Raw genomic sequence first — 14,016 nt, forward strand, 5'->3', positions numbered from 1 at the left:
AATATTTATGTTATATTTAGCTGTGTTATGATATAATGGAGTTCATCCTTCATGATCATTACAATACATGTTAGCTATTTCAGTTATTAATGATTTAGCTATTTTTTAGCTATTCTTTATTTAGCTATTCTTTCTTAAAAAAAGTATGATTATAAATTCCTACTGTCCCAACAATCAATCGATAAAATTTGAAATCAAAATGTATTTGCCTAACATTGTATAAAATATTAGTATTTAGTAACTTTCTACTTTTATTCTAATCATTCCTCTGAATTTAGTTGACAACCGAATGTGTTATTACAATTTATCTATTTTAACAGTTATTATAGCAACGGTAACCATGGCAACGGTAACCATGGTAACGGTAACCATGGCAACGGTATCCATGGCAACAGTTACCATAGCAACGGTAGCCATGGCAACGGTAACCATGGCAACGGTAACCATTGCAACGGTAACCATGGCAACGGTTGATTAGCGTGGGTGGTTGCGGGGGGGGTGAGTTCTGTAATTGATGGGTGCCACTTGATGGTTTCTTAGATTGGCGAATCAAAATGACATTTTCTAAAAAAAAAAAGAGAGAGAGATAGGGAAGGGGGAAGAAGGCACGGGAGGGGAGGGGAAGAATGAGAGGGGGGAAGGGGGTAGCATACGTGATGGTAGACGGAAAATCTATTTTGGCTAGGAATTGCGTAAAATCCGTTCTTAGTGAGCGTCTACATCACGAATGGAGTAACTATGCTAAATTTCAAGTCAATCGGGCGAATAGTTTCGGAGATCTCGTGATGAGTGAGTGAGTGGTATTTCGCTTATATATATATAGAAGATATTAGTTATTAATAAATAAATAATAAAGTTACTCGAGAATATATTTGATATGAGAGTTACACTGAGATAGTAAAAATGTTTAACTACTACGCTTGAAGCATAAATACTAATAATAGCCGAAAACTGTAGAGGTAACATCCCTACTCCGTGCTGTTTACAGAGTGAAGAGTGATACCGATAGACACATGGAGGGGATAACTTACCAAGTGATAATAATTGATGTTATCGAGCAGGATAGAAAATGATAAAATTATGAAAATGACTATTAAAAAGCAAGGGTTGGTGATAAAAAAGTGCAAATTTAGAGTTGTATGTATTTTTTGATGCCACATAATAAAAAAATAAAAAAATAAAAAAATTTTATCAAAAAAATAAAAAAAAAATTTTTAGGGTGAACACCCCTTATCACTTAGAGGTTAGAAAAATAGATAGTAGCCGATTCTCAGGCTTACTGAATATGCATAAAAAATTTCATGAGAATCGGTCAAGCCGTTTCGGAGAAGTATGGGAACGAACATTGTGACACGATAATTATATATATATATATACAGATATATATATATATATATATATAGCAGCATATATATATATATATAGTATATATATATATATATAGCAGCATATATATATATATATATATATATATATATATATAAACTCGTGTCACGATGAATGTTCTCGATATACTCCGATACTACTGAACCAATTTTTGTCAAATTTTGTAAGCGTCTGTAATTTGGTACAACTTAAAAGATAGGGTAGTTTTTATCTCAATTATTGATCTCAATAATTGTTATTGCAAATTAAATGTTTATTATACGATTTTAATGTGTATATATCGGTTAGTTCTATAGAATCTTAATAGATGGCGATTTGGCATCTAAGTTTCACAGATATTCGGTAGATGACTTAAATCTCAAGGCCAAACACTGTCTATTTGCGGTTTGGATTTGGAAAACACATGTTTCTCACATGGACCGCTATATGTTGCCTGCTCACGTGTAGAAAAACCATGAAATCTCTTCGTGTTAGCGAAAGACAGGTTACATGTTAAATTTAAATTTTTTAATCATTTATTAAACGATAAGCTTTCGTCAGATCTATTTCAAAAAATTAATTTATACGTATGAGATAGCAATTTATAACATATCAAAAAATTAGCTTTTGATCTTTACAAGTCTATAAGTGTCCGAACAACCTTAATTTCAACATTTAGATACTTTACAAATCACACATTACATTTTTGAGCTCTTCGAGCTAAAAAATATAGCTCTCCAAGCTCAAAACTCTAATAGCAGTTTAATAATACAGAATTTTTCGAATTTTCAAACCACAATAACTTTTGAATGAATGAACCGATTTTCACATGGTTGGCAGCATTTGACGCAGTTTTTGAAGCCTCATGAAGAATCTTTGAGTATGAATTGATCAAATGAGGAATTTCGAAGTGATTCCGAAAAAACACTTTTTTCGGTTTTCTTTCGTCAACCGATTTGGACCGGACTAGCGGCAATCGACTGGCGGCAAGCGACGATAATCGATCGGAAGATATCGCAATTGAAAATTTTCAAAAATATATGTTTTTAAAAATCTATAGATTTTTAAGCTTGAAGGGCTGAAAACTGCGGAAAAGATAATCTTTCAAGCATTTTAGCCTCGTTCATAGCGGAAAGTTCCAGGGATGACCCTGCAGGTCGACCGTTTTCCAAATTTTTTTTTAACTTTTTATTTGTTTTTAGGGACTGGAGCCCCTGAACCCCACCGGGGCTCTGCCCCCGGACCCCAATTTTGTACCCATACCTATCACCACATTTGTAATACAAAATAGTAAGTGCAACTCGTGCGACGTTGTCGCATTTGTTTCACAATATACTATTTTCTCTCAAACTATTCTGAAACAATTTAAAATTATTAGCTCAACGTAAAAACAGAATAAAAATTAGATCATAACCTAATGAATGAAAAAAATTTGTACACTGAAAAAAAAGATTTATTTCTTCTAAAATATAATGTATTCTTAAGCAGGTATTCATACAGTAAGTATAATACCGATATAAACAGCAACACCAATTCTAACTCTCGTAATTATACTTCATGCTATGATAGCATACCAAAAGTAATGGTGACACCATGTTTGGGATTCCCATGTAGGAAAGTACGGAAGGCCCAGGCTTTGCCCAACTATGTATTTTTACACTGTACTTTGTAGAGTGCGGTCGTGTTTTACATTGGTATTTTTGGTGTGCTATTTGTGAATAACATAGCGATTTACTGATATAGACAATTCGTTCAAAACATAGTTTTAAATATTTACTTCTTTTTGAGATAATAATCGTTTAGATTCATTATTAAATAAGTTTTATATCTAAATAAACAGTGATCAACTTTATTCTAGATTAGTTTCATTTTAACTAATTTAGCTAAAAATTTACACCACGAGTGCTGCCATCTTACGTTTTGTGTAACAATGTCTATGTCGTGTGGATTGTGTCTAAAGAATATTAGTGACGCTTCGTCAGCTGTACAGACAAAAGCTGACTAAACATTACTTTCACGACTCATGTGTAAAAGTACGATGTTGTTTACCATCGAAAAGCCGTGCGGCAGCTAAAGTCCAGGATTGCTGTCCTGCTTGTGTTGTTGATATTTCACCGATATTAACGGAAATTCGTGATAAGCTAATTAAAATAGATGGAGTCGATAAAAACGTGGTTGATTTTGAAAAGAAGATGGATAAGTTTGATAAAACTATCAAGTCTGTTAATGATAAGGTTGACAAGTTGATAACTGATTATGGTGTGTTGCAAAAAAGTGTCAGGGATCTGGAGGTTAGGGTCTCTAAAATTGAGGAAGCTCGACCTGTCGCTGATAACAATCTTTTGGAAGAAGCTAGAGCTATTGCGAAAAATATTGTTGATGGCGATTTGGAGTCTAGGACGCTGCAGCTGGAATCACGTTCACTTGAGGATGAGTTAACTATTACTGGTATTCCTGAATTGGACGGTGAAAAGCTTACTGAAGTGGTTTTAAAATTGACGCAGGTGCTGAAAGTGCCTGTCACGGAAATCGAGATTATTAATGTCGAACGCCTGGGTAAGAAGAGTAATAGGAACCATCGCAGTGTTTGTGTCAAATTTAATAGTTTGAAGCATGTAAATGAATGCATCAAAGGTATTAAGAATAACCAAGTAAAAGTGGGTAAACTGTTGCCTAGTGTAAAGCCTCCTGATGCTGATGCGGCTATATATCTCCATCGTAGGCATCCGTCGACCCAAAAAATAATTCACCCAAAAAATATTTGGATTGCTCACGCTTTTGTGTTTGTCAGATATGCAGACGATAAGCCGCCCATTAAACTGAGACCTTCAGTGGGAATAGGTCCGCTGCAGGACTTAGTGCAATAACAATTAATTGCTTCCTCACCACCAACGTCGCCTAATGTTTTGCCAACATTTACCACAGTTTCTAAGGAATTACATCTTTGCTACCTTAATGCGCAATCACTACATAGCCACTTTGCCGAATTTAAAGAATTTTTTAGAACGCATTCCTTTGATGTTATTGCAATTTCGGAAACCTGGCTAACTGATATTCCGTAATGAATTAATTTTTCTGCAACTGATGTTGCGCAGAGGAGATGTACGACAAGATTATTTAAGGCTTCCAGCTAGCCATCTTGCTTTTTATGATGTCATTTATAGTATCAGCAATACGCGTTTGGAACACATTACCAGCAAATCTTACAAATCTTGATACTTTTAATGAATTTCGTAGCGCTGCATTCAACTATTTTCATAGTCTAGAATCGATTAATTAAGATACTATGTAGTTGTTTCTGATCTGAACGGATTAAAATTAATTTAATTTAATGTAACTTAAATTTATATTCTATATTTGTACTAAAATTAATACTATGTATTAAACCAATGTAAAAAAATGTAATTTTCTCTTATGTATGGCCACAAGGGATTACGATCTCATGGTCAAATAAATAATATATCTATCTATCTATCTATCTATGTACAACTCTGGGCCAGGCTTGTAAACCAGAGTTGGCCCAGTCTGGTTTAAGTCTGGAATGATAACGCTGGCCCAAGTCTGGTTACCAGGACTGGCCCATGCCTGGTTACCAGGGTTGGGCCACAGTTAATTTTCAACTCCGGCCCATGCCTGGTAACCAGGACTGGGTCATAGTTAATTTTCAAGTCTGGCCCATGCCATTTGATATAAAATGATAAAAAAAGAATTATTTAAAGTTTAATTTTCTTATTATAATTTTTAAGTAGAGCTAACGCAAGTTTAGATTGTTTGACTCTTCATTTAGACCTAACTTTTACTAATTATAGAAATAAAGTGAAAATAGCATTTGCCCTAACCGAGATTCAAACTCGAGCCGCGCGCTTGCCAGACCGATAACTAACTTCTACGCCGTACGACCGATATGTAGAAATACATCTCATCACCCATACAGGAAGCCCCAGAGTTGAACGAAGGGGCCATGCCTGGGACATTATTGGGAAGCCCATCTTGGCAAACCTATATTGTCCCATGCCCGGGCCATAACTGGGCAATCAGCCTTGGCCATTCCAATGATTACTCAGGCTTGAACCAAAAATGAATAACCTAGCCAGAGCCAAGCCTAGAGTCACCCTAACTTGGACCAAGTTTTTGTAACCTAACCTCGGCCGTTGGATGGTAACCCTAACACGGGCCAAGACTGGATAACCTAGCCTTGGCCAATGAATGGTAACCCTAACTTGGGCCAAGATTGTGTAACCTAACCTCGGCCGTTGGATGGTAACCGTAACATGGGCCAGGACTGAGTAACCTAGCCTTGGCCAAGCCTAGAGTCACCCTAACTTGGGCCAGGACTGGGCAATCTAGCCTTGGTCAACCCAATGATTACCCGAGCTTGGACTAGAACTGGGTCCCCCAACCATGGCCATTCAATGGCGATCCAGACTTGGGCCAGGACTGAGCAACCTAGCTTTGGCCGACTTAATGATTACCCGAGCGTTAGCCAAGACTGGGATGCCTAGCCTTAGCCTTTGAATGGCAACCTAGATTTGAGCCAGAATTGGGCAACCTAACTTTGACCATTCAATGGGAAATCCAAATTTAATTAATCATTAAGTATTAGAATTTGGAACAATAAATATTTATTACTTAACGAATATTTGATAGCAAATGCTAAAATTGAGAATTTATTATTTCAACAAAACAATTGTATATTGTCAAAATTGATACGGTCTTCAAAAAAAAATTAAAATATTATAATATGATATTAAAAATATACAGAACGATTTAAAAAGTCTAAAGTTAATGTAAGAACTTGACTTTTGCTTTTTTTTTTTTTAAATTAATAAACATTTGTAAAAAATAGATAATTTTCGTCAAAATACAATATTAAATAACATAAATTATATACATAATAAACCGTCACACTCTGTCACCATATAGATTTAGCTTATATGAATGGTGAGATGTGCGTTAACTTATCGGTCGTACGGCGTAGGGGTTAGTGGTCGGTCTGGCAAGCGCGTGGCTCAGGTTCGAATCTTGGTTAGGGTAAATGCGATTTTCACTTTATTCCTATAATTAGCGAAAGTTAGGTCTAAATTAAGAGTTAAGTCGTCTAAACTTGCGTTAGCTCTACATCAAAATCGAAATAAATTATTAATAATTAAAAAATTCCTTTTTCATAATTTCAGCTAACAACTACTCATTTTATACAAAATAATTTAACCGTTTCGTAGAATTTTACTATTTTATTTCAGAGAATTCAATTTATTCGAAATTGGATTCTTAATACTAATTTGGTTTCACATTAAACAATTAAATTCTAAATATATTTTGTAATCTACTTCTTTGAGTAAATTCTATAGTGGTGAATAAGCCTGGGCTTGCTTTGGCTTAAAAACTTGGGCCAGTCTTGGTTATCATGCTTGGGCCAGTCTTAGCAAACAAGCTTGGCACCCTGTTATCACCAGACTTCTACCAAGGCTGGGCCAAACCGGGTTTACAAGCATGGGCCAGAGATAAATAACATTGCGCCAAGTATGGCCCATATCTGGCCCCGTCGTATTGTCCTGTATGGGCATTTTCATAAACTAAACCCATAAGGTGACGAAGTGTGACGGTTTATTATTTATATAATTTATGATATTTAATATTATGTTTTGATGAAAATTAACTATTTTTTCTAAATGTTTATTAGGTGAAAGAATGCAAGAATCAAATTCTTATATTACTTTAGACTTTGTAAATCGTTCTGTTCATTTTAATATCTTATTATAAATTTTAATGTTTAAAATTATCAATATTAAAAATTTAACCGTAAATTATTATATTTTAATTTTTTAAGACTATATCAATTTTGACGATATGCGATTATTTTGAATAACTAATAAATTTTAAAATAAATGGTGTAGGTAACCTACCCGTAACGGGATGTTATCAGGGAGATCCAGGTTCGATTCCTGGCTTGGTAACCTACCCCATTTATTTTTTCAAAGTTTATCTTTGCTCTCATGTAGTTTCTTTCATTTTCTTTCATTTGTTTAATTGTTAACATCTTTACAACTCGAACAGATACCACAAAACTTCCAGCTTTACTAGTATTCAAGTTCGATGGACCCCATAGAACTAATGCAAAGAGAGAATGTCTCTCGACCAATAGTGCAGATGGAATGTCCATCGCTTGGCTTGAATAAGGTTCACTAGTCACTTGACCAGTAGGCATGAAAAAAACTTTAATTTATATATACATAATGGGTCATGAAAAAAAAAAAAAAAAAAAAAAAAAAAATTTAATAATAACATTCATTCATTTCTCACGGGTTTTGAATAAAATAATATGATAGACCTAAATTTTATAAAATATGTACCTGAAATAAATTACAATTTATCATTACCAAAAAATTACGAACATAATTTTTTTTTAGTTTAGATTGAATTATTATAGCAACACATGTTTCATCTCGATAAATCACTTAATCTCAAAAATAGTAACAAGCAATAAATCATAAACATCGCAGCTATCGATAAAAAATATTTAAGACACCGCATTTTTTGCATTTATAATTTATATTTATAATTGAAAAATACCTTCAGAATTCAAAAATTATTCGTTATTTTTTTTATTCACTGGGGATAATTCGGTGACCTATAAAAAACAGTTTCGGACTTTCCACACGATTATTGTGATTCTTACGATAATTTTTGAAGAACATTTCTTTCCATGTCGATACCATAACAAAATATTAAATGTGTTAAAATAAGACACGTAATTTGAAAGAATACGGATTACTTGTAGCTCCAGGATATTTAAGAATTTATTTATACTCGTAACTTTTCATTAGTTATACTCTGCAAGTGTAAATATTGCCTAAGAGATGTATAGTCTTATAAAGAAGTAGATAACTCACGAGTGGGTTAATTATTAAATCCCCTTTGGCCACAGATGGGATGCTTACGGTAGTAACAAAGTTTGCAGTTTGATAGAGATTCCCTGATGGTTATGGTTGCCAAGAAAATTTGTAAGATTTTATAGAGAAAATTAACTCCCTTCTTATTTCTTCATTTATTTTTACTTTTTCCGTACTGTATTTTTCTGATCAATACCATCGACGGATGTTTATGCAGGTGGCATGGTCTTTGGATTCACCCCAGCCGTGGTCGTTCCAATTACATGTAATTTAATGAAATCACAAGGTCCGTAAACAATTTTTTTTTTCGAGTTAAGTTGTATGTTTATTTTTATTGACTCAGTAAAGGAAGCAGTGGGCTTTTTCAATTGCCGGAGGACGTTAGTGCTTCCGATTGATGAATTGAATTAGGTCGAAGCTACAGTTTTCCCGCTTATTGCTGTTTCAAATAAATTCACCGTTAATTTAGTTTTCAAAACTATAGGGAATTAGGACTGGTTATGACGAAAAAATTTGATAAATAAATTCATCTATTTTTATTATTCAACTATTTTTTAATTTTTAATTATGGCTACTTTACGGGCAGAAAATTTCTCTAACTGCCAGGCGAAAAAAATTAATCATGCTCGAAAAAAGTAATATTAAGCTGCAATTTGCACAACTTTTTATACATTATATAAGAGATTGAAAATTAATCGAGTTGGAAAATTGATTTTATCAAAATTATAATATATATATATATATATATATATATATATATATATATATATATATATATATATATATATATATATATATATATTACTATTTTTTCCGAAGATCGGTGTTTTTACTAATTAAAGAGTTCTATATCTCAAAGCCATTATCCCCGATCCAAATTGATGTTAGACTAATTTTAAATTTTTACATTAAATTTTTATTTATTAAATTCGTTAAATTTTAATTTTTACTTATTATTTATTTTCACCACATTATTGTCGGTATGAGCACTCATACCGTCCTTGGGTGAATATATCTAACAATTAAAAATCTTTTTTTTAATTTAAGATTAATCAAAGATGTTATATTCTTTACTCAGTGAGACTTTTTTCGGCCACCGAAAAAATAATAACTCGGAAATGCTCAGACCAGGAATCGAACCTGGATCTTTTGGTGTCGCGCTACTGCTATATATATATATATATATATATATATATATATATATATATATATATATATATATATATATATATATATATATGTATTAGGGTGTTTCAAAAAAAGACGAATTTTTTTTTTTTTCTTTTGGTGTCTAAAAATTGATAGTATACCTAAAAACAAAAATTTTGGCGCCCATGTGAGCTCTTAATATGAATAGTAAGATTTGCCTGTATCCATTTCTTTATTTTCCATTTAAATAACAAGGGAAAAATTTTTTTTAATTTTTTAATTTTTATTACTTTGGAACGGTTCATCGTAACAACAATCTGAAAAATGATATTAGTAGGAAATTTTACGCTCTACAAAAAACGTCTGAAGACCAAAGTTCCTCAGATTAACGGCTTCAAAGATATCCGCTGTCAAAGATAACACTAATAAAAAATTTCAAATATTTTCCAATAAAATTACAAAAAAAATATCACATGCTATATTTTTATTATTTTTTATGTTAAATTACTTCAATTCCGTTAACCTGAGACTGTAAACTTTTTTTTTTACTAATTAATTCAATACTTAACTCACGAAATGCACTAATATATAAATATAAACGTTAAAAATGTCACATAAATGATTTTTTGGTCTTTCTTATAACAAATTTATTTTATATTTTATAAAATTTATAAATTTTTGTAAGAGGAAAATGTAAAGTTCTTTATTACACAAACTCACCAAACACTCATCATTGCATATTATTCAAAATAATATGAAAATTCTGTAAATACGTTAAATCAATTAAATCTACTATAAAACTTGATCAAATGTTTTTTATTTGAAAAATATCAACAGAGCTTTATTTAGCTCTGTCGGTACAGAGTATTATACTCATTTAATTTGAGTGTTGTAGCTAATAAGCTCTGTGTTGGTAAGCCTGGTTGTTCGGTACTAACTTCATTTAGTTGCTTTGCTCTCAACGCTTTACTATATCTTCTCGTCATTGTCTTTGTTCATTGATACTGACTGTTTTTTCAATCCGTTATATTATTAATTTAATTAGTTAAAATATATTAGTTATAAATTTTGTGACCATAATGGTGAAAACAGTGTACTTGATTGGTGATGTGTTAAGTGAATTAGTTGGAAAAAAATTACCCTCTCTGAAAGAGGTTATGTCGCTTTTATTTTATTATCTTGATACGAAAAATTTTTCAGTTAAAGAAAGTATATCAATCACTATCGACAAAGTTTTTGAAATTTGGTGTGCGGCACAAATCCCGACAAGAGAGAAAAGATCTGCTTTTTTGAAACTAATCTCAAATCACAATCGATGGAAAAATTTACAAAAAAACCGTAAAATGAAAAAGTCAAAGTCTCAAAAAAAAAAGGAATCCGTTTTTCAGGATGAATTAAATAAACTATTTGATGTAGCTCATGCAGATGTTTTAAATATACTGGACAAAGAAAAAAGATTATTTTATTTGGGACAAAAATCTTCCAGTCGACGTGGTTTTATTTCATATAATTCTCAACCAATTTTAGAAGATGTCGAAGACATGGATGTTGATATCAGCAATTATGATAATAATAACAATAATAGTGATAATAATAGTGAAGAGAACATTGATAGCAATGATAAAAACTATAATAATAATGGTAATGATAGTAATAATAATGTCGGAGAGTTTGATAACGACAATGTCAACTATTATTGTGCAGTTGAGACTGATGATGTTGCTAATCATAAAATATCAAGTCATCCATCTCAATTATCCCAGAAATCTTTGGAAAGTAATACTTCTCGTATAATCTCTGATTATGAAGATGAAATGCCAAAACAACAAGTTCCAAAAATTGATATAATGACACCAGAACTTGCTGCGGCTTTGGATAGAGCTAACGTGACTAGTAGGATGGCGACTTACATTATTGCTGCTTTATTATCTTGCTTGAACATTGATTGTGCAAGCGTAAACTTTAGTCATGTGACTATTCACCGAGCAAGGGAAAAATTCCGGAAAGAAGTGGCGTTAAATCTGAAGACTAATCTGGAAACTGACAATTATGTACTACATTTTGATGGAAAACTGTTATCAGATATTACAGGTACAGAACAAGTTGACCGGCTTCCGATTATTTTATCATCATCAGGTAAATTTCAACTGTTAGGAGTTCCTAAACTAGAATCTGGGACTGGACAAAACCAAGCTTCAGCTATTATTAAAACAGTAAAACAATGGGATATTAATACTGACAACATCAAAGCATTGTGTTCTGATACTACGGCGTCAAATACGGGTAAATAATTTATTAATAAAAAAAATATAACATGGTTGATTACCGTAATGTTTAAATGCTAAATCAAATCAGATTTTTAGTATTAACCATTAATTTCCAAGTTATGAGTAATTTTTTTTCAAATTGAAAAGATTTCTCCGTACTACTCTAAAAAATCGATACTTCACTAGCAATTCTCATTTTATTTTTTCAGGAATCAGAAATGGTGCGTGTGTATTAGTAGAAAAGGCTCTTAGTAGAAAACTGTTGTACTTGCCATGCCGACACCATATTTTTGAAATTGTTCTTCGAAGTGCATTTGAAGTATACTGGCCTGCTTCGTCTGGCCCAAACGTTCCAATTTATCAGAGATTTAAAAAGAAGTGGGATGAAATTGACCAATCAAACTTTACGGCTGGTATTTGTGACAAAAAAGTTTTGGAAGTAATAACACCAATCAAAGATGAGATTTTGAAATTCGTTAATAATCAAATAGAAGTAAAATTTTTTAATTCAGCGCTGAAGAATTATTAACTGATGTTAAAGTGGAAAAAGAAAAAGTCTAAAGTTCAGTATAATTGAGGAGCTGATTTTCAAAAGGGTATCTTTTCATATTTTAAAATACCAGTTTTCTGAACTTTTAAATACTAATTACTTTGAGAATTATGAACATTTATAAATGAAAATCGAATTGCAGCTTCATAACCGATTGCACTTTATAGCTAAATTAAAAAGTTCAATACAAATATTTATAATTGAAGATAACTAATTTTTGTCTCGATTAATCAAAAATCAAAAGATACCCTTTTGAAAATAAGCTCCTCAATTATCAATTTTACTCTGATTAATTAACTTGCCGTCGTGATTAAAAATATTGAAAATCAGTTTCACATGACTGTTATACTTTCAATCATCTTTAACGATTAAAATTGCGTTTGTAAAATATTTTACAACTTTTACCTCACATCAGTTAATAATAATTAGTCTTCTCAACTTTGAAATTGCGATATAATCAATTTCATTTTGACTTATAACTTTTTGTAGATGGATCATTGTCGAGACGATTACCGTGAACTTCTGGAATTATCATTAATATTTTTGGGTACTACTACCACAAATATTACATTTAAGCATCCTGGAGCGGTCCATCATGCAAGGTGGATGGCTAAAGCAATATATAGTTTAAAAATTTTTTTATTCAGAAATGAATTTCATCTTACTAAATCGGAAATAGATGGATTACGAGAACTTTGTTTATTTATCATAATATTCTATTTAAAAGCTTGGTTCACTGCGCCGTGTGCTATAACAGCACCTAATAATGATTTAACTTTGATTAAAGAATTAATTTCATATGAAAGATTTAATAATAGTCTTTCACAGACATGCTCACAAAAATTAGCCGATCACTTGTGGTATTTAAACAACGAGCTGTCTGTTTTATCTCTCTTTGATAAAAATGTTTCAGTTGGAACAAAAAAAAAAATAGTTCATGCTCTTAAAAACTGTAAAGCCAATGAAACTACAACAAATCGCTTTATAATAGATAAGAAAAATTTAGAGTCATTATTAAATAAAGATCTTAGTCAATTTATGTCCATGAGATCGATTAATATATTTGAATCGTTTGATTTGTCGTATGAGTTCATTGATGAGGATGTTACTTTGTGGCCTCAGAATCCGAATTTCTTAGAAAACTTGGAGTATTTCGGGAAACTTCAAGCTGTGAATGATATAGCAGAACGCGGCGTGGCATTGATAGAGCAGTATAATCGATGCTTAACGAAAGATGAAGAACAGCTTCAATATTTGTTGCAAGTAGTGACAGAACATAGAAAACAATATCCTAATTGCAATAAAAGTAATTTTATAAAACTGTAATATTTTCAAGTTGAAAAATTGTTGTAACAAGTTGTAAATATAGTTTTTTGTTATAAAGAATTAATTGTTCAATTAAATTTCTTAATATTTAGTAAAAAAAAAAAAATAAATTTGTTATAAAAGAGACCAAAAAATCATTTATAAGATATTTTTAACGTTTATATTTATATATTAGTGCATTTCGTGAGTTAAGTATTGAATTAATTAGTAAAAAAAAAAAAGTTTACAGTCTCAGGTTAACGGAATTGAAGTAATTTAACATAAAAATAATAAAAATATAGCATATGATATTTTTTGTAGTTTTATTGGAAAATATTATAATTTTTTATTAGTGTTATCTTTGACCGCGGATATCTTTGAAGCCGTTAATCTGAGGAACTTTGGTCTTCAGACGTTTTTTGTAGAGCGTAAAATTTCCTACAAATATCATTTTTCAGATTGTTGTTACGATGAACCGTTCCAAAGTAAT

General features: G+C 31.6%; 1 protein-coding gene across 1 annotated transcript; it reads left to right on the top strand.

Moving 5' to 3' along the window:
- Window positions 1-10,125: 10,125 nt before the first annotated feature.
- On the top strand, window positions 10,126-13,610 carry LOC123264888. The gene is made up of 3 exons (XM_044728406.1): window positions 10,126-11,687; window positions 11,881-12,164; window positions 12,711-13,610. Exons 1-3 carry the CDS (start codon window positions 10,484-10,486, stop codon window positions 13,545-13,547), a joined length of 2,325 nt encoding a protein of 774 aa, XP_044584341.1. The 5' UTR covers window positions 10,126-10,483; the 3' UTR covers window positions 13,548-13,610.
- Window positions 13,611-14,016: the final 406 nt, after the last annotated feature.

The sequence above is a fragment of the Cotesia glomerata genome, linkage group LG5 (genome assembly GCF_020080835.1).
Source record: "Cotesia glomerata isolate CgM1 linkage group LG5, MPM_Cglom_v2.3, whole genome shotgun sequence".
Classification (NCBI taxonomy): domain Eukaryota; kingdom Metazoa; phylum Arthropoda; class Insecta; order Hymenoptera; family Braconidae; genus Cotesia; species Cotesia glomerata.

What these genes read in the sequence shown, in the direction of transcription:
- LOC123264888 (XM_044728406.1), top strand. Translation starts at nt 10,484, where the DNA reads ATGGTGAAAACAGTGTACTTGATTGGTGATGTGTTAAGTGAATTAGTT. An exon ending in TACTACGGCGTCAAATACGG is followed by an intron (nt 11,688 to 11,880) that starts GTAAATAATTTA and finishes TTATTTTTTCAG; the next exon opens with GAATCAGAAATGGTGCGTGT. An exon ending in TCGTTAATAATCAAATAGAA is followed by an intron (nt 12,165 to 12,710) that starts GTAAAATTTTTT and finishes AACTTTTTGTAG; the next exon opens with ATGGATCATTGTCGAGACGA.